This window comes from Lepidochelys olivacea (genome assembly GCF_965140295.1).
Source record: "Lepidochelys olivacea isolate rLepOli2 genome assembly, chromosome: 1".
Taxonomy (NCBI): domain Eukaryota; kingdom Metazoa; phylum Chordata; order Testudines; family Cheloniidae; genus Lepidochelys; species Lepidochelys olivacea.
Genome location: NC_140411.1, coordinates 9,284,977 through 9,306,857, shown reverse-complemented (window position 1 = coordinate 9,306,857; position 21,881 = coordinate 9,284,977). Strand labels below are relative to the sequence as shown.

General features: G+C 46.4%; 1 protein-coding gene and 1 pseudogene across 2 annotated transcripts; one reads left to right on the top strand and one right to left on the bottom strand.

Annotated features, from left to right (window-relative positions):
- Positions 1-10,218: 10,218 nt before the first annotated feature.
- LOC311514767 (olfactory receptor 52K2-like) lies at positions 10,219-11,298 on the top strand (the record flags this gene model as incomplete). The annotated part of the gene is made up of 1 exon (XM_084617464.1): positions 10,219-11,298. The coding sequence occupies one exon, from the start codon at positions 10,219-10,221 to the stop codon at positions 11,296-11,298; it is 1,080 nt and encodes a 359-aa protein (XP_084473590.1).
- A 6,079-nt stretch (positions 11,299-17,377) lies between these two features.
- Positions 17,378-18,367, bottom strand: LOC311514766 (olfactory receptor 52R1-like; annotated as a pseudogene). The gene has a single exon. The product of its transcript is annotated as an olfactory receptor 52R1-like (transcript).
- Positions 18,368-21,881: the final 3,514 nt, after the last annotated feature.

Below are 21,881 nucleotides of genomic sequence, written 5' to 3'. Positions count from 1 at the left end.
GTAAGTAATCTAACTAGATATGCATTAGATTCTGTTTGTTTAAATAGCTGAGAAAATAAGCTGTGCTGATTTTACAGGGCTGTTTATTTTTACCTTTTCTTCTATTAAAAATCTTCTTTTAAGAATCTGATTGCTTTTTCATTGTTCTTAAGATCCAAGGGTTTGGGTCTGTGGTCGCATATGCAAATTGGTGAGGATTTTTATCAAACCTTCCCCAGGAAGGGGGGTGCAAGGTTTTGGTGAGGATTTAGGGGGGAAAGACGTTTCCAAACTGGCTCTTTCCTAATAAAATAAAACCAGCTAGACATTTGGTGGTGGCAGCGGAAGTCCAAGGGCAAAGGGTAAAATAGTTTGTACCTTAGGGAAGGTTTAACCTAAGATGGTAAAGGTAAGCTTGGGAGGTTTTCATGCGGGTCCCCACATCTGTATCCTAGAGTTCAGCGTGGGGAAGTGTCATAAATATAAAGGGAAGGGTAAACCCCTTTGAAATCCCTCCTGGCCAGGGGAAAGCTCCTCTCACCTGTAAAGGGTTAAGAAGCTAAAGGTAACCTCGCTGGCACCTGACCAAAATGACCAATGAGGAGACAAGATACTTTCAAAAGCTGGGAGAAGGGAGAGAAACAAAGGGTCTCTGTCTGTCTGTCTGCTGGTTTCTGCCAGGGATAGACCAGGAATGGAGCCTTAGAACTTTTAGTAAGTAATCTAGCTAGGTATGTGTTAGATTATGATTTCTTTAAATGGCTGAGAAAAGAATTGTGCTGAATAGAATAACTATTTCTGTCTGTGTATCTTTTTTGTAACTTAAGGTTTTGCCTAGAGGGGTTCTCTATGTTTTAGAATCTAATTACCCTGTAAGATATCTACCATCCTGATTTTACAGGGGGGATTTCTTTATTTCTATTTACTTCTATTTTTTATTAAAAGTCTTCTTGTAAAACACTGAATGCTTTTTCATTGTTCTCAGATCCAAGGGTTTGGGTCTGTGGTCACCTATGCAAATTGGTGAGGCTTTTTATCCAACATTTCCCAGGAAAGGGGGGGTGCAAGTGTTGGGAGGATTGTTCATTGTTCTTAAGATCCAAGGGTCTGGGTCTGTAGTCACCTAGGCAAATTGGTGAGGCTTTTTACCAAACCTTGTCCAGGAAGTGGGGTGCAAGGTTTTGGGAAGTATTTTGGGGGGAAGGACGCGTCCAAACAGCTCTTCCCCAGTAACCAGTATTAGTTTGGTGGTGGTAGCGGCCAGTCCAAGGATAACGGGTGTAATATTTTGTACCTTGGGGAAGTTTTGACCTAAGCTGGTAAAGATAAGCTTAGGAGGGTTTTCATGCAGGTCCCCACACATCTGTCCCCTAGAGTTCAGAGTGGGGGAGGAACCTTGACAGGAAGGAACTTTGACATGGTGGCAGAGTGGTGGGATCAACTTGAAATCATTTTGAGATTTTTTGAACCAGAAGCACAGATTTGAAAAGGAAATATTTTTTTCCTTTGGGCTGCTGGAAAGCAGGTGAAACTGAAAACAGTTAAAGTTTTTTTTTCTTTGCTTTCTGGCCAGAGCAGAGACAATAGGGAATTGTCTTTTGTGAGCTGGAATTTTCTCTACCTAAAGGCAGGGTAATTAACCTCCTGCAGGGAAATTCACAAGTCTTCACAGACTTGAAGTATTTTTTTTTTACCTAAGAGCAACTAGAGGGGTTTGCTGCCTATTTGCCTGGAGACAAAGGTGTTAGGTTTCTTTTTGGTTTTTTTTTTTTTAGGATTTCTCTGTAGGCTGACAATCACTATCAGAGACTATAGGTATCATATTACAGCACAGCAAAATTTTACAAGCCAAGGTTTTTTTTTTTGTTTTCTTTCTAACTCTCGAATGTAAAGTTAGTTAAAAACAGAGAGGTTAGGATGACAGACTCCACGGTTCAACAAAAGCTGGAATTAGCCAGATCTGAGGCTGAGGAAAAACAAAAAGGAACATGAAAGACAGGTAGAACTCAGACGGATGGAGATGGAGGAGAAGGAAAAAGAGAGGAAGCATGCACTGGAGATGGAGAAGGCAAAGGCTCAGCAGTATATACCAACAAACTCTAGCAATCCTTCTCCAGGTACCACTTCCCATCCCAGAAAGTTCCCCACCTACAAGGCAGGTGATGATACCGAGGCTTTCTTAGAAAACTTTGAAAGGGCCTGCCTTGGGTACAGCATCTCTACAGACCAATACATGGTAGAGTTGAGGCTGCAGCTCAGTGGACCCTTAGCTGAGGTGGCCGCTGAAATGCCTAAGGAACACATGAACCAGTATGAACTGTTTAAAACCAAGGTGAGAGTCAGAACAGGGCTAACACCCGAGCATTCCCGTCGGTGGTTCAGAGCCCTAAGGTGGAAACCAGATGTGTCATTTACCCAACATGCCTACCACATTGTGAAACATTGGGATGCCTGGGTATCAGGAGCAAGTGTTAAATCTCCAGAAGATTTGCCCTTCCTAATGCAAATGGAACAATTCTTAGAGGGTGTTCCTGAGGAAATAGAAAGATACATCCTAGATGGGAAGCCCAAAACTATAATCGAGGTGGGGGAGATTGGAGCCAAATGGGTGGAGGAGGCAGAAAAGAAAAAAACTGGTCGCAGTTGGAGAGGATACCAGAAGGGACAACCTCAGACCACACCCTACTACCAGGGGCTGCCCAAGGCCCCAATTACTACCCAAGGAACCCTCCAGACACCTTATTGTCCTGCCACACCATTCTCCAGCAACCCACCTTGCCCCAGTGACCCGTCAGCTGGACAATGTTTTAAATGTAATGAGCTGGGGCATTTAAAGGCCAACTGCCCCAAGAACCCCAACAGATTACAGCTCATTGCATCAGAATCACCCCAGAGATCCTCAGGCCCAGATACCTCCCAGATACCCTTGGAGCGGAGGGAAACTGTGAGTATGGGCAGGAAGAAGGTCACTGCGTGGAGGGACACCGGAGCACAAGTGTCAGCTATCCATGCTTCCTTAGTGGACCCCAATTTAATCAACCCAGAGATTCAACCCTTCAAGTCCAACTCTTTCAATTTGCCTACAGCCAAGTTGCCTGCCCAGTACAAGGGCTGGTCAGGAACGTGGACTTTTGCAGTCTATGATGATTATCTCATCCCCATGCTGTTGGGGGAAGACTTGGCCAATTGTATGAAGTCAGCCAAGAGGGTGGGAATGGTCACCCACAGCCAGGCTAAACCAGCCATCACGCCTAGCTCTGTTCTGGAAACTTCTACCAGGATCTGGTCAGAGGTGATGGACCCAGACCCCAGGCCAATGTCTGCAACAGCAGTAGTGGATCCAGGCCCAGAGATTCAGACAGAGCCAGTCCCAGAACCGGAACTGGCGGAACAACTAGCACCAGACCCATTGCCAGCACTGAACCCAGTACTTGCAACCCCAACACCAGAGGGCCCCACCGAACCTGAAGCGGCAGCAGCCAATAACCCTACACAAGAGTCTCAGCCGGAGCCTGAACCCCAACATAGTGCACCAGTGGAGAGGGGTTCACAGTCAATGGAAACAGCCCCATCCCCGCATTGGTTCCAGAGGGACCAAGCATAGGACCACAATCCAATGAGGAACTGATGTCTCCAGCATCAGGGAACAGTTCCAGACCGAACAGAAAGCCGATGAAAGCCTCCAGAGAGTTTGGACGGTGGCATGGAGCAACCCACTGTCTCTCAGCTCTTCTAATCGATCCAGGTTTGTTGTAGAAAGAGGACTTTTATACAAGGAAACTGTTTCTGGTGGACACCAGGAAGACTGGCATCCTCAGAGACAATTGGTAGTTCCAACTCAATACCGGACCAAGCTCTTGAGCTTAGCCCACGATCATCCTAGTGGCCATGCTGGGGTGAACAGGACCAAAGACCGTTTTGGGGGGTCATTCCACTGGGAGGGAATGGGCAAGGATGTTTCTACCTATGTCCGGTGTTGTGAGGTGTGCCAAAGAGTGGGAAAACTCCAAGACCAGGTCAAAGCCCCTCTCCAGCCACTCCCCATCATTGAAGTTCCACTTCAGCGAGTAGCTGTGGATATTCTGGGTCCTTTTCCGAAAAAGACACCCAGAGGAAAGCAGTACATACTGACTTCCATGGATTTTGCCACCCAATGGCCGGAAGCAGTAGCTCTAAGCAAAACTAGGGCTAAAAGTGTGTGCCAGGCACTAGCAGACATTTTTGCCAGGGTAGGTTGGCCCTCTGACATCCTCACAGATGCAGGGACTAATTTCCTGGCAGGAACTATGGAAAGCCTTTGGGAAGCTCATGGGGTAAATCACTTGGTTGCCACTCCTTACCACCATCAAACAAATGGCATGGTGGAGAAGTTTAATGGAACTTTGGGGGCCATGATACGTAAATTCGTAAATGAGCGCTCCAATGATTGGGACCTAGTGTTGCAGCAGTTGCTCTTTGCCTACAGAGCTGTACCACACCCCAGTTTAGGGTATTCGCCATTTGAACTTGTATATGGCCATGAAGTTAAGGGGCCATTACAGTTGGTGAAGCAGCAATGGGAGGGATTTACACCTTCTCCAGGAACTAACATTCTGGACTTCGTAATCAACTTACGAAACACCCTCCGAACCTCTCTAGCCCTTGCTAAAGAAAACTTACAGGATGCTCAAAAAGAGCAAAAAGCCTGGTATGATAAACATGCCAGAGAGCGTTCCTTCAAAGTAGGAGACCAGGTCATGGTCTTAAAGGCGCTCCAGGCCCATAAAATAGAAGCGTCGTGGGAAGGGCCATTCACGGTCCAGGAGTGCCTGGGAGCCGTTAATTATATCATAGCATTCCCCACCTCCAACCCAAAGCCTAAGGTGTACCATAGTAATTCTCTAAAGCCCTTTTATTCCAGAGAATTAAAGATTTGTCAGTTTACAGTCCAGGGAAGAGATGACACTGAGTGGCCTGAAGGTGTCTACTACGAAGAGAAAAGTGCTGGTGGCATGGAAGAGGTGAACCTCTCCATGACCCTTGGGCGTATGCAGTGACAGCAGATCCAGGAGCTGTGCACAAGCTACTCGCCGATGTTCTCAGCCACTCCAGGACTGAATGGGCATACCGCTCCATTGACAGAGGTAATGCTCACCTGTGGTGGTTCAAATACAAGACAGCACACAGCTTTTAGCAAGCAAGCGGCTGGTCTGCTAACAGGCTTCTGCCTGTCGGCTTTCCACCTTCCCCTTTATTCTTTCTCTCCCCCCGTGCATTACATTCTCCAACAGATAAAAGGAATACACTGGCTTTGTTTAACATTCTTATTTACCAATTTCTATCTACCGCATTCCTTGCTCTTGGGCCTTGAGCCCAGTCCTGGGAGGCTTCCCACGGTTCATGTCATCTGGGCGAGATTCCAAGGTTCGTGCCCTTGAGAAGAGCTGTGTGTGCACAGCTCCTATACAACACTCTGGGTGTGCCCTGAATGTTGCCAAGCACATGAACCTTGTATGAATCCTACACTCACCCAATTAAAGTCCAACCTTACCGGGTGTCTCCTCAAGCCTAATCTGCTATAGAACGGGAGATCCAGGATAAGTTATGGATGGGTGTAATCCACCCCTCTGGAAGTGCATGGGCATCTCCAGTGGTTCTAGTTCCCAAACTAGATGGGGAGATACGTTTTTGCGTGGACTACCGTAAGCTAAATGCTGTAACTCGCCCAGACAACTATCCAATGCCACACACAGATGAACTATTAGAGAAACTGGGATGAGCCTAGTTCATCTCTACCTTGGACTTAACCAAGGGGTACCGGCAGGTACCGCTAAATGAATCTGCCAAGGAAAGGTCAGCCTTCACCACCCATGTCGGGCTGTATGAATTTAATGTACTCCCTTTTGGGCTGCAGAATGCTCCCGCCATCTTCCAAAGACTTGTAGATAGTCTCCTAGTGGGATTAGGAGAATATGCCATTGCCTACCTTGACGATGTGGCCATATTTTCGGATTCCTGGGCAGAACACCTGGAACGTCTACAAAAAGTCTTCGAGAGCATAAGGGAGGCAGGACTAACTGTTAAGGCTAAGAAGTGTCAAATAGGCCTAAACAGAGTGACTTACCTTGGACACCAGGTGGGTCAAGGAACTATCAACCTCCTACAGGCCAAAGTGGATGCTATCCAAAAGTGGCCTGTCCCAAGGTCAAAGAAACAGGTTCAATCCTTCTTAGGCTTGGCTGGTTATTACAGGAGATTTGTACCACAATACAGACAAATCGCCGCCCCACTGACAGACCTAACCAAAAAGAAACAGCGAAATGCTGTTCAGTGGACCGAAGAGTGTCAGAAGGCCTTTAACCAGCTTAAAGCGACACTCATGTCTGACCCTGCACTAAGGGCCCCAGACTTTGACAAACCGTTCCTAGTAACCACTGATGCATCCAAGCGTGGTGTAGGAGCCGTTTTAATGCAGGAAGGACCGGATCAAGAATTCCACCCTGTAGTGTTTCTCAGCAAGAAGCTGTCTGAGAGGGAAAGCAACTGGTCAGTCAGCGAAAAAGAATGTTACACTATTGTCTACGCTCTGGAAAAGCTACACCCATATGTTTGGGGACAGCTTTTCCACCTGCAAACTGACCATGCTGCGCTACAGTGGCTTCATATCACCCCGGGAAATAACAACTGGTTAAAATCGTCCTTGAGATGTGGAAAATATTGTTAGTCTTTATATACTTGGTAGTATATTTAGAGGTGCATGTATCTGTTTAACTCTGTTTTTTTCTAGAGCTCCAGGAAGAAATCCCAGCCAGTGTTTCACCTTATCTGTGATTTGGGGGGCGTGTCATAAATATAAAGGGAAGGGGTAAACACCTTTAAAATCCTTCCTGGCCAGAGGAAAAACCCTTTCACCTTTAAAGTGTTAAGAAGCTAGGATAACCTCGCTGGCACCTGATCACAATGACCAATGAGGAGACAAGATACTTCCAAACCTGGAGAGGGGGAGAAACAAAGGGTTGGGGTCTGTCTGTGTGATGCTTTTGCTGGGGACACAACAGGAATGGAGTCTTAGAACTTAGTAAGTAATCTACCTAGATATGCGTTAGATTATGATTTCTTTAAATGGCTGAGAAAATATTCTGTGCTGAATAGAATGAATATTCCTGTCTGTGTGTCTTTTTGTAACTTAAGGTTTTGCCTAGAGGGATTCACTACATTTTGAATCTAATTACCCTGTAAGGTATTTACCATCCTGATTTTACAGAGGTGATTCTTTTTACTGTTTCTTCTATTAAAATGTTTCTTTTCAAGAACTGAATGCTTTTTTCATTGTTCTAAGATCCAAGGGTTTGGGTCTGTGGTCACCTATGCAAATTGGTGAGGATTTTTATCAAACCTTCCCCAGGAAGGGGGGTGCAAGGTTTTGGTGAGGATTTAGGGGGGAAAGACGTTTCCAAACTGGCTCTTTCCTAATAAAATAAAACCGGTTAGACGTTTGGTGGTGGCAGCGAAAGTCCAAGGGCAAAAGATAAAATAGTTTGTACCTTGGGGAATTTTTAACCTAAGCTGATAAAGGTAAGCTTGGGAGGTTTTCATGCAGGTCCCCACATCTGTACCCTAGAGTTCAGAGTGGGGAAGGAACCTTGACAGGTACTTTCACCTACCATAACTTGCCACCTACCATAACTATGCCTCTGTTAATGCAACCCAAAATTGCATTTGCTTTTTTTGCAATAGCAAAAGAATCCACACCCCTGAGACATGTCGCTATATCAACCTAACCCTGATGTAAACAGCATGAGGTTGATGGAACAATTCTTCCATTGACCTTGCTACCATCTCTCGGGGAGGTGAATTACCTGTGCTGATGGGAGAACCCCTGTCATCCATGTAAGTAGTGTCTACACTTCAGTGCTTTGCAGTGCTGCTGTAGTGTTTTAAGTGTAGACAATCCCTCAAGCAGATCTTCCAGAAAAGCATAGTGTCTGGATCTGCAGACATGGGGAGTTGGAAAATCCACCATTTCCCTTTGCAGTTTGTCCCAACGGTTAATCACCCCGAGTGCTAATCATTTGGACTTTATTTCCAGTTGAAATTTGTCTGGTTTCAGCTTCCAGCCATTGGGTCTTCCTCTGCCTTTCTAAACTAAATTACAAAGCCCATTAGCACCCACTGTTTTCTCCCCATGGAAGTCTCTGTTTGATTGTCTTTTTGATGAGATAAATAGATGAAGCTCTTTAAATCTTTCTCTGTCAGGCATCTTCTCCAGTCTCCAATCATTTTTTTTTGCACCCTCTCCAATTTTTCAAAATCCTTTTTGAAATGGGGACCCCAGAGCTTCACACAGTTGGTTTCATCAATGCCATGTACAGAGGTAAAATCCTTCCCGTGATCCAACTCATCACTCCCCTGATTATACATCCAAGGATCACATTAGCCATTTTAGCCAGAGCATCACACCGGGAGCTCACAATGAATTAGTTGTCCACAATCACCCCTAAATCCTTTTCAGGGTCCCTGCGTTCGATAATACAGTGCCCTAGTCTGGGGGTCGGGCCTACATTCCCTGTTCCGAAAGGTCGCTTTGTATTTGACTGTATTAAAACATTTTGTTTGCCTGGGCCCAACTCAACAAATGCTCCAGATCAATCGGTATGCCTGCCCTGGCCTCCTCATTGTAACCACTCTGCCAATCTTTGGGTAGTCCGCAAATTTTACTTGCAGCAATTTTCTATTTGCTTCCAGATCATTGATGAAAATATTGAATCGCATCTGGCCTAGAACTGATCCCTGTAGAACCCCGCTACAAATATCCACATTGCTGGAAGGTTTCCTAGAGATCTCTCTGTAGGATTCCAGTGAAATTCTCAGTGTGCATCAACACCCTGTTCTGCCATTCTGCCTAGCTGCTTGGGGAAATGCCCAGCACACTCAAACACAGCCAGCCTGGTACATTTCTCTGCCTTCAACCCACCTCTGCACTTCACAAAACAAAACCACTTACCAGGGGTCTCTTCTCCTGCTTCTGGCTCACCTGATTGTGACTGACGAGACTGGCTGGACTCCTCCAGAGCGGAGAACAGCTCCTGACTGGACATAGCACTGGGCAACCCCAGCATGGGCTCCACATCTTCTAATGCCTCCATCTCTTCATCGATGACCTCCTCCTCTGGGTTAGGTCCATTTCCGTCAGCTCTTGGTGGTGGAAGTTGGGTCACTGCCAAGGATAGCGTCCAACTCCTGATAAAATGGCAGGTCTGGGGCACAGCACAGGAGCGACTGTTTGCCTCCCTTGCCTGCCGGTACTCGTGCCTCAGCTCCTTCACCTTTGCTCTGCACTTCAGCTTCTCCCGATCATAGCCCTTTTCCCGCAAGCTGCAAGAAATCTTCCCCAAGGTACTGAAATTCCTACAGCTGGTGCTCAGCTGGGACTGCACAGCCTCCTCTCCCCAAATACTGAGCAGATCCAGCAGCTCCTTAGTGGTCCAAGCTGGAGACCATTTGCTGCATAGAGCCGTCATGGCCACCTGGGAAGATGTGATGTGAACACTCCATGCTGAGCAAACAGGAAGGGGAATTTCAAAATTCCTAGGCCTTTAAAGGAGGAGGAGTGGAAAGTATTTACCTGGATGCAGGGCAGCAGAGTTGAATCTCCTGACCAGAATGGTTAGGATGGGCATTGTGGGATGCCTTCAGGAGGCCAATTACAGCAATGAAATCAAGCACGTGTCTACACTGGCACTTCAGTGACAAAACTTTTGAGTAAAAGGCCTTACAAGTCTCATAAACATCCCTTTATTAAATCACTGAAACTGAGGAGTTGTGTAGTCAAAAGTGGCTTTGTAGTTTTACACCTCCACTATTTCTTCACCAAATGCTGCCTTTTTGGCAAAAAAAAACTTGGCAGTGTAGATAAGGCCTAAGGCACAATGAGGGAAACCAGTATCCACTTGTGTTTCCCGCTGATGCCTATTAAAGTGTCCCACACCACGATGATGTGTGGGAATAATTGATGAAAGGAGCACCATAAAATATGGAATTGACATTAGTAGGGTCAGTTGTTCATAATTCATTTATCTGAATAATGAAAATGACATTTTTCAGTGTGTGAAGAGCGACCAATCGGCTTCATCCATGAGAAGAGCTTCCAGTTGTGTATGTAGTGTCTAATATTAACATTTTCTCTCCATCCAGGCATTTGTCCTGCGACCATCACGCTAGCCCCAGGGCCATACAGGAAGTCAGGGGAACGTACGGTCTATGCAGGAAACACCGTTCTGGCTCAGTGTTGGACACCTTCTCCCCTACACCATGTCAGATTCCAACTCAACCAATTTCACAAACCCCTCCACCTTCATCCTGCTGGGCATTCCTGGCCTGGAGGCAGCCCATGTCTGGATCTCCATCCCCTTCTGTGCCATGTACGCCATAGTCATCTTGGGGAACTTCACCATCCTGTTCATCGTGAAGAGGGAGCCAAGCCTCCATCGGCCCATGTACTATTTCCTCTGCATGCTGGTCATCACCGACCTGGTCCAGTCTACATCCGTCCTACCCAAAATGCTGAGCATCTTCTGGTTCAATTCCAGGGAGATCCATTTCAGTGCCTGCCTCACCCAGATGTACTTCATTCTCAGCTTCTCTGTGATGCAGTCTGGGATCCTTGTGGCCATGGCTTTTGATCGCTACGTGGCCATCTGCGATCCCCTGAGACATTCCACCACTCTGACAAACCCTGTGGTGGCCAAAATTGGCCTGGCCATGGTGCTGCGTGGTGTCATGTTCATATTTCCCTATCCCTTCCTGGCGAGTAAGTGGCCATATTGCAGAACCAACATCATTCCCTACACATACTGCAAGCACATAGCTGTAGTGAAGCTGGCCTGCACCGACATCCGCATCAGTAGTTACTACAGCCTGGCTGTGGCATTCTTGGTGATCTGTCTGGATGTGTTTTGTATTGCTGTGTCCTATATCCAGATCCTCAGGGCCATCTTCAGCCTCCCAACAAAGGACACCCGCCTCAAGACTTTTGGGACCTGCAGCTCCCACCTCTGTGTCATCTTAGCCTCTTATACCCCACATATCATCTCCACCATCACGCAACGGTTTGGACACAATATGGCCCTGTATTTCCATGTTCTCATGGACAACGTGTGTCTCCTGGTGCCCCCCATGTTAAACCCCATCATCTATGGGGTGAGGACCCAAGAGATCTGGGATAGGCTGCTCCACATCTTTACTCATAAAGGACCTAAAGCTTTCTCCTGGTGCTCTGGCTCTCAGGTTGAGCTCCATGCAGGGCTGGCTGGTGACATGGTGCTGGGCCCGCTTCCCTGAATCACTGACTGGCCAGTCATAGAGACATAAAATCCCTTCCTGACCTTACTGTCTTGTGTCAGAATGATAAATTGGCTAATCTGTCTATGTGCAACTCATAGGGATGCTGCCTTTCTCATTCCTGGTAACTGGAAGCCTGATTCCCCACCCCTGCTCTACGTCTTCCCCTCAAGGCCCCGTCTGCAACTCTCTCCTCTCTTCTCCTCCCCCTTTCACTCTCTGGATCATCTCTGTGATACTCTGCACTCCGAAGCACCCCATATTGACCATGGTGATGTAATTATGGTACGTTTTGTACAAAATATTCCCTGTGAGCTATTATTCTAAAAGTCTTGATCTGCTAAACATTGATATCTCCTTGGGTTGTATGTGCGATCATTGTATGTGAAGTTATGAAATCGTGCTATGTGTGTGTTACTAAAGTGTGATGTGAGGCTCGAAACACCCAAAACTAGCCTGTCAGGTATGTCAATGGTGTAGCCAGACAGCGTTAATTGCTGTCGTCAACACCCACCGAGGGAAGAAACCACTAGCACAGGAACTCTGTACAAGGAAGCCTCTTTGGAGGGAGCACAGAGACAATGGAGAATGTTTGATGAATGGGATGGATCCCCCACATCACATGCATAGACCTTCCAGCAAGCTGGAATAAACTGTAAAAGATGGGGAGTGACATCATCTCTTGTATTCTTTCTTGCACAACTCAAAACCTTCAAGAAGCTCTGAAAGGCAGAGGACTTTGAATAGGGGAGGGGAACCCAAGCTGCAAAGCAGATGCAGCCTGTGCCTCAAGAATCTGTAAGACTGCTTGTATCATCAGTCAGGGTGAGATATTGCTGATTCAAATCCTACCTAGTTTGTAGAAATCTTAGATTGCAAGATTGTTTGATTTCCTAGGTAACCTGCTTTGATCTCTTTGTTATCACTTATAATCACTTAACATCTATCCTTCTGTAGTTAATAAACCTGAATAATGTTTTATCTTGACCAGTGTGTTTTTGAGTGAAGTGTTTGGAAATCTTAGCTCTGTTAAGAAAGGGTGTTGAATATCTTCCCTCCATCAAGGGGAGAGTGGATTATTTAATGAGTTTATGCTGTACACATTGCTGTGCAGTTCAAGACAGTCTAATTCCGGATTTAAGCTCCATCAGGGGTGCAAGGCTGGGGAGCTGGGAAAGTGGCTCGTGCCTCCATTGTTGGTCCATGAGTGGCTCAGGTAAAGCCCTCCGATCACTTAGTCGGGTGTGCAGCGCCACCTGCTGTTGTGTTGGGTGATAACAGGGCCCGGAGGGGCTGGCTGTGGGTCACCAGCAGAGCAAGGGGAGAGGCCAACCCAGCTGAGTGGTTTGGGGGCACAGCAGTCCCAACAGCTCCCAGGCTTCACGCTGGGGGCACATCCTGTCACACTCTCCACCTCCCACCCAACCCCCACACAGCTGGGCTCCCTCTACTCCCAAGCTGGGACGGGAGCTGCTGCAGCCTGACAAGGAGCTTGCCTGAGGGTAGGAGGTGGCCCCGGTTAATGATGCAATGCTACCTTCTGCACTGCAGTAACCAGATATCATTATACGTAGAGACATGAATAGAATTCTTAAGTCAGTTTCATGGTAATGATGGTGAGCTTTAGAGTAGCAAAGAGTTTTCAGAATTGATCCTTAGGTTGCAGTCGAATGTCCAATATCAGGGTGATCCAGAATGGAACTGGAGACCTCAGTCTTGTGACTTGAGTTTCCCTGATGAAGCTTAAGCAGATTTGAGATGACAGGATCAGGGCCCAAGTATTCTTTTATAGTCCCAGGGGGAGCCCAGAGAAGGGTGATAGAATCACAGAAAGCACTGAGGAGGTGGGTGTGGGTTCCTTTAGCGCTGGAGCAGGAAGCAACACCATCCCACTGCGTAGGAAAGATAGGAAGTATGGCAAGAGACCACCCTGGCTTAACCAGGAGACATTCAATGATCTAAAACTCAAAAAAAGAGTCCTACAAAAAGTGGAAACTCTGTCAAATTACAAAAGATGAATATAAACAAATATCACAAGTGTGCAGAGACAAAATTAGAAAAGGCAAGGCACTAAACGAGATCAAACTAGCTAGGGACATAAAAGGAAACCAAAAAAATTTCTACAAATACTTTAGAAGCAAGAGGAAGACCAAGGACAGAGTAGGCCCGTTACTCGATGATGGGGGAAAGACAATAACAGAAAATGTGGAAATGGCAGAGGTGCTTAATGTCTTATTTGTTTCCATTTTCACCATGAATGTTGGTGGCGAGTGAACATCTAACATAGTGAATGCCAGTGAAAATGAAGTAAGATCAGAGTCTAAAATAGGGAAAGAACAAGTCAAAAATTACTTAGACAAGTTAGATTTCTTCAAATCACCAGGGCCTAATGAAATGCATCCTAGAATACTCAAGGAACTGACTGAGGAGATATCTGAGCCATTAGCAATTATCTTTGAAAAGTCATGGAAGACAGGAGAGATTCCAGAAGACTGGAAAAGGGCAAATATAGTGCCCATCTATAAAAAGGGAAATAAGGACAACCCAGGGAATTACAGACCAGTCAGTTTAATTTCTGTACCTGGAAAGATAATGGAGCAAATAATTAACCAATCAATTTGCAAACATCTAGAAGATAATAAGGTGATAAGTAACAGCATGGATTTGTCAAGAACAAATCGTGTCAAACCAACCTGATAGCTTTCTTTGACAGAGTAACAAGCCTTGTGGATGGGGGAAAGCAGTAGATGTGGTAAATCTTGACTTTAGTAAGGTTTTTGATACTGTCTCACATGACCTTCTCATAAATAAACTAGGGAAGTACAACCTAGATGGAGCTACTCTTAGGTGGGTGCATAACTGGTTGGAAAATCATTCCCAGAGAGTAGTTAACAGTGGTTCACAGTCATGCTGGAAGGGCATAACGAGTGGGGTCCCTCGGGGATCAGTTCTGGGTCCGGTTCTGTTCAATATCTTCATCAATGATTTAGATAATGGCATAGAGAGTACACTTATAAAGTTTGCAGATGATACCAAGCTGGGAGGGGTAGCAAGTGCTTTGGAGGATAGGATTAAAATTCAAAAGGATCTGGACAACTGGAGAAATGGTCTGAAGTAAATAGAATGAAATTCAATAAGGACAAATGCAAAGTACTCCACTTGGGAAGGAACAATCAGTTGCACACATACAAAATGGGAAATGACTGCCTAGGAAGGAGTACTGCAGAAAGGCATCTGGGGGTCATTATGGACCACAAGCTAAATATGAGTCAACAGTGTAACGCTTTTGCAAAAAAAGCAAACATCATTCTGCAATGTATTAGTAGGAGTGTTGTAAGCAAGACACAAGAAGTAATTCTTCTGCTCTACTCAACACTGATTAGGCCTCAACTTGAGCATTATGCTCAGTTCTGGGCAACATATCTCAGGAAAGATGTGAACAAATTGGAGAAAGTCCAGAGAAGAGCAACCAAAATTTTTCAAGGTCTAGAAACATGACCAGTGAGGGAAAATTGGAAAAATTGGGTGTGTTTAGTCTGGAGAAGAGAAGACTGAGAGTGGACATGATAACAGTTTTCAAGTACTCAAAAGGTTGTTACAAGGAGGAGGGAGAAAATTTGTTCTTCTTAACCTCTGAGGATAGGACAAGAAACAATGGGCTGAATTTGCAGCAATGGAGGTTTAGGTTGGACATTAGGAAAAACTTCCTAATTGTAAGAGTGGTTAAGCACTGGAATAAATTGCCTCGGGAGGTCATGGAATCTCAATCATTGGGGATTTTTAAGAGCAGGTTGGACAAACACCTGTCAGGGATGGTCTCTAGATAATACTTAGTCCTGCCTTGAGTGCAGGGGACTGGACTAGATGACCTCTCGAGGTCCCTTCCAGTTCTATAATTCTATAACACCAACTCAGGAAGGGAGGGGGGGTGGAGAGCCTGCCACTGAGACAACTGTCCAGGCTGTTAGCTGTGAGCCCTTCACGGCTGATCAGGGGATAGTTCCCACTCTAGAGAGCATAGGGGTATGTGTCCTAGAGGGGAGCCCAGAGGAGGAAACTGGGGGAGGAATAGTGGGAGTACAGGAATGTCTCCTCACTGATCACATGGGGGAGGATGCGCAGGACAGAATGGATGATTCAGCATTTGTGCTCCCAGGCACCCAGCCTGTGGCTTAGGCTTTGAAAGGGAACTGTGTAACTCACCTGCTGGAGGGGAGTAGTCACACAACTGACCTCTCTGGGTAGAGAGAGGGGTGACTCAGGGTATTCCAATCCAGGTCACAATTTTTCAGGACTTTGTTCCTGACGTGCTTGTGAAAACTAACTCTGTCTCTTTAAGACAGGATGTAGCTCCAACTGAATCAATGGTTGTCTATGGAAATGCTAATGACCCAGCTGACAGAGGGGAGGAGGAAATTCCCTGGGTTGGGAAGACGCAGAAACCAGCTGTGAATGAGCTGCTGGGAGAAGACACACCTCTTAGCCCAGAGAGCACAGATCACAACCCTATAGGAAAAGGGGAGGGGAAAATCCCAGTGCTGGGAGTAGGAATCACAGGGAAAGTCCAAGGTGGGAGCGGGGGTGGATTATTTCCATGGGCAAACCCTGGGGTTGGGCAGCAGAGCCACAGAGCGTTAGCCACCATGCAAATTCCTCTTATAACTGGCATACCAAGACCCCAAAGATGGCCTTAGACTCAGATCCCTACTGAAGGGGACACTGAGGGGAAAGGAAAACCAGTAACTAAACACTTGGAACTAAACAAATTTAATTAACGTGTTATGTTTTTAATGAGCCTCATGAGAATAGAAGCATGTCCTCTGAAATGATGGCTGAAGCATGAAGAGGCATGTGAATGTTAAGCGCATCTGGCATGTAAATATCTTGCGTCACTCATTAGAACAGTGCCATGTGAATGCTTATTCTCACTTTCAGGTGACATTGTAAACAAGAATCAGGCAGCATTATCTTCTGCAAATGTAAACAAACTTGTTTGTCTGAGTGATTGGCTGAACAGACTCCTTTTAACCCTTCCCTTGTGCATCAGATGTTCCTGCTCCATGCTCCACTTTTCAGCTCTTCTCTGCACCCTCCATTTTATTGTGCTGCCAAGTGGCACCCAGGGGTCCCAGCCGGTGCTGAGCACTCAGGGGAATGCTGCCGGCTCTAGCCTTGCCATCGGTGCTGCAATCCCCCTGCTCGCCCCAGCCTTTCACTTTGCTGGCTGTCTCTCTCCAGTTCTCAGGGGCTGCAGCCACAGTGATGGTCACCGCTCTCAGCTTCCTGACGGTGCTGGGCCAATTGCATCACGGGGCCACAGACCTCCAGGACACAGTGTGAGCTTCAGCCCAGCAGTGACGGACCCTGGATGAGAGCCAGGCAGTCTCCGGACTGTCGTACAGATTTCTCTCATGCCTGACACACCTCCCGATGCGGGGCTCTGGCCCCTTCCCCACCATGCACTCATCCCAACCATGACTGCCCCCTGCAGGATGCTAATCGATTGTCAGATGGAGCTACCCCAACAGCTCAGGCTTTCCCAGCCCACAGCACCCCATCTCAGCCCCTTGTGTCTTCTCATTATTGGGATTTGGGGCAGGTGCTGTCCGTCCAGCACCCAGCACCATGGGGACATGATGAGCCCCCTGGAGGATACTGTGGCACATGGTCACCTTACAATGGAGCTGTCTGTGTTCATTAGATGCTACGGGGATAGTGCTGGGGGTGACCCAGATGGGAACAGGAGTCCTGAAGCAACTTTCACTGGTTCTTGGTCTAGTCCTGACCCAAATCTAGTCCCCGGGACTCCCCATCCCACTCCTCCTCAGCCCTCCCCACTTTCCTGGGTCTTTAGAAGCAATTAGAGGCAATTAGAAAGGTGACAACTCTATGAGTTGTACATAGACAGATTCCCCAGTTTGTCATGCTGAAACAGCACAGTAAGGTCAGGGAAAGGTTTAATGTCTCTTTGACTGGCCAGTCAGTGATTCAGGGAAGAGGCCCGAGCACCGTGTCAGCAGCCAGCTCTGCATAGAGTGCGGTCTGAGAACCAGAGCACCAGGAGAAAATGTTAGGTCCCTTAATGAGTAAAGAGCTGGAGCAGCCTATCCCGGATGTCCTGGGTCTTCGCCCCATAGATGATGGGGTTTAGCATGGGGGGCACCAGCAGGTACATGTTGGCCATGAGAACACGCAAATGCAGGGCCACATTGTGCCCAAACCGTTGCGTGAGGGCGGCAAAGAGATGTGGGATGTAAAAGGCTAAGATGACACAGAGGTGGGAGCCTCAGGTCCCAAAAGTCTTGAGGCGGGTGTCCTTTGTTGGGAGGCTGAAGATGGCCCTGAGGATCTAGGTGTAGGATATGGCAATAAAAAACACATGCATACCAATCACCAAGAATGCCACAGAGAGGCTGTAGTAACTACTGACGCTGATGTCGGTGCAGGCCAGCTTCACCACAGCTATGTGCTCACAGTAGGTATTTGGAATGATGTTAGTTCTACAATATGGCCACCTCCTCGCCAGGAAGGGATGGGGCAGTATGAGCATGATGCCGCGCAGCACCACGGCCAGGCCAATTTTGGCCACCACAGGGTTTGTCAGGGTGGTTGAATGTCTCAGGGGATAGCATATGGCCACATAGAGATCAAAAGCCATGGCCACGAGGATTCCAGACCCTATCAAAAAGAAGCTGAGAATGAAGTACATCTGAGTGAGGCAGGCACTGAAATTGATCTCCCTGGAATTGAACCAGAAGATGCTCAACATTTTGGGCAGAATGGATGTAGACAGGACCAGGTCGATGAAAGCGAGCATGCAGAGGAAATAGTACATGGGCCCATGGAGTCTCAGCTCCATCTTTATGATGAACAGGATGGTGAAGTTCCCCAAGATGGCTATGGCGTACATGGTGCAGAAGGGAATGGAGATCCAGACATGGGCTTCTTCCAGGCCAGGAATGCCCAGCAGGCTGAAGGTGGAGGGGTTTGTGAAGTCAGTTGAGTTGGAATCTGACATGGAGTAGGAGAGAAGATGTTCAATGCTGAGGCACAACGGTGTCTCCTGCATGTACCAACGTTCCCCTGACTTCCTATATGTGCCCAGGGTGTAGGGTGATGGTCGCAGGACAAATACCTGGATTTAGAGACAGTGTTAATGTGAGACACTTCATGCACTACTGGAGGCTGTTCTCATGGATGAAACAACTTGGTCGCTTTTCACAGACTGAAATACTGCATTTTCTTTATTCAGATTAATGAATTATGAACAACTGACCCTACTAATGTTAATTCCATATTGTATGGTGCTCCTTTCATCAATAATTCCTACACATCGTGGTGTGGGAAACCTTAATAGGCACCAGCAGGAAACACGAGTGGATACTGGTTATCCCTTATTGTTCCCTAGGCCTTCTCTAGTCTGCCACATTTTTTTGCCAAAAGGCAGCATTTGGTGAAGAAATAGTGGATGTTTAAATACTGCAAACCCAGTTTCGATGGCAGAACTCCTCAGTTTGAGTGATGTAATAAAGTTGCAAGACTTGCAAGGTTTTTACACAACATTTTTGTCGCCAAAGTGCCAGTGTAGACACCGTACTTGATTTTATCACTTTAATTAGCCCATTGTTTTTCTCCCATGCCCAACATCCCCCACCCCTGGGAACACTCACCATGCTTTTAGTGTTCGTCAGCATGTGTGCTTGTCAAGGGTCAGCGGAAAAGGGATAGGTGTGTTACCAGCACTGTATTTTAATGTAGCATTTGAATGCTTTACATATAGTTAACAATAATGCTTTTGTTTATTGTTACTTGTGCTTCATCAGATATGTCCTTGAAAGGAGGCACCCCCTCCACTCCAGCTGAGTGTCTCTGCCAGATAAGAAAGCACCCAAGACAGAGCAAGGCGCTTTGTTCTGGGCGGTGCTGCAGAACTCTGATTCAGACAGGACGGAATTCAGGCAGTGGAGGGAAAGCGAGAAGCAGGAAAGAAAAGAAAATGAGGCATACACTAGGGATGCAATGGAGAGGCTGATAAAAGTTTTGGAGTGGGAAACCACCATGCTGCAGTCCCTTCTGATGCTCCAGACTGAGCAGATGGGTGCCCGCCCTCCCCTTCAGCAAATTCAGAACTCTTTCCCATGTCCTCCCCAGGCTCCACCCACACATTCCTTTCCAATTTCTGGGACGTCTCACTTTACAGTTCACTCCACCTCCACAGAAGCTTTTTCAAATGATAGCTGGACTTACACCCAGCTGTGTGTGTGTGCATAGTATTGTGGGGTTTTTGGCAATAAAAGCAAAGTTATTTGAATAAGAACCACTCTTTATTTGTTTCCACTGATGTTATGATAGCAGATGGCATTAGCACACAAGCAAGCAGTTTTATCATTTCCTTACATTGAACCCTGGGCCTGAACAATCACAACTGCTTCCTACACTACCAAAACTGGTCTTCATTATGCATTACAATCCCAAGCATAGCAATAACCATTACTCATTCTCATTTTCAAAGTGTTGCCGCAAAACCTTCCTGATTCAAATTTCCCCCATTCTGTCCTCTAATAGCCTTGGTATCTGGCTGCTCAAAATCAGCAGTCACGTGTTCTGTCTCAGCAGTGCATCCCTGAGCAAACTTTTTGCCCTTACCTTCACAAATATTATACAAGGTGAAACACATGGCTACAACCATGAGAATATTTTCCTCACTGAGGTCTAACCTGTCAAAAAGGCATCACCAGTGCACTTTTAATCGTCAAACGCACATTCCACGGCCATCCTGCTCCTACTCAGCCTATTGTTGAAATGCTCCTTACTGCTATCCAGGTTTCCCATGTACAACTTGATGAGTCCTGGCATTGGGGGGTACACCATGTCTCCCACGATCACTATGGGCATTTCAACATCTCCTGTGGGGATCTTCTGGTCTGGAAAGGAAGTTCCCACTTTCAGCTTTTTGTAAAGGCCGATGTTCCTAAAGATTCATGTGTCATGCACTTTTCTGGACCACTCTGCACTAATGTCAATGAAACGCCCACAGTGATCCTCGAGTGCCTGCAATACCGTGAAGAAGTACTCCTGCCGATTGATGTATTCCATTGTAAGGCATCCAGTGCCAAAATTGGAATATGCGTGCCATCTATTTCCCCTCCGCAGTTGGGGAAACCCATTCTTCAAAGCAGTGGCCAGTACGTCCCTCGACCCACACAGCTTTCAGCAGCTCCCATTGGCCTGGAGCAGCGAACTGCAGCCACTGGCAGTTGCGATCAGCCAAACCTGGAGACACGGCAGGTAAACAAACTGGCCTGGCCCGGCAGGGGCTTTCCCTGCACAAGCAGCGGATCAAGTTTGGGAACCACTGCTGCAAAGCCATCAACAATGTCACGCACATTGCCAAGAGTTACAGTCTTGCACAGCAGTATGGGATTAATGGCACTCTACAGAGTCATGCTGTAGGGAGTTTCCCATTCACCTAGCTACTGAAAATCTGAGAGGGGGAAAAAAGCACCTTTGCCAAGACATGCGCCAGGGGAAACATCCCAACTAGAACACACCTCAGGGAAAAGACTTGGGCATCATTGATAGTAGCTCCACAGAAACACCTGCTCATTTGCAGTAGTGGCCATGACAAAGACAATGTTTAGATGCCTAAGGAATCTGAGGAAGAATATCCTGCTCTGGAGATGCACTCAGTTTTGGTCACCCAGTCTCTATAAAGGATCTAGCAGATAGGAAGGGGATTTCCCAGGCAGGCTGTGAGAATGGGGGAGGCTGGTGTATGGGGACAGACTGAAAAGTCTGGGACTGGTTAGTTTAGAGAAGAGACAATTAAGGGGGCATATGATAGAGAACAAAATAAAGAATGGAACTGATTTCATTGAAATGGACAAACAGAGAACAGCTCCCAGCCCTTAATAGCTATCTACAGACACCCTTCAAAAGGGCTAATTCCCCAAGGATGATGCAAATTATCAGCAAAACTGATTGGGAGGAAAAATTTAGACAGAAAAATAGGAATGAAAAATGGAACTTCTTTAAGAAGAGTTTATGAGAGAGCCAAAAAGCCATGATTCCACAATCAAGAAAGTGGAGAATTTTGGTTAAAAACCCAGTTCAGTAGCAAAGTGAAGGCAGCAATTGAGGCGGGGAAGCAATATATAACAAATGGGGAAAAGGGAAAATAGATAGCAAGCAATACAAATTGGAAGTTATGAAAATTGATACATGATATTACAGACATCAGGTGGAATTCCATGCTTTGCAGGGCTAAGGATAACAAAAAGGAGGTTATTAATTATCTTAAGAAGAAAAGAAACCCTCGAAAATGTATAGGCTAATTCCGAGAGGGAGAAAGGAAACTTGTTAATGTTGGAGAAAAGGGAGATGTGTTCAAGAAATAGTTTTGTTCTGCATTTGGAAAGGAGCAATATCAGGTACTCAGATCACATACGGTCATGAAAAACTTTCCAGTCCATTAGCAGTCAAGGAGGATGTTAAACAGCATCTACAGTAGAACCTCAGAGTTACAAAAACCAGAGTTATGAACTGACAGATCACCAAACATCTGATTCTGAATCAGAAGTAGG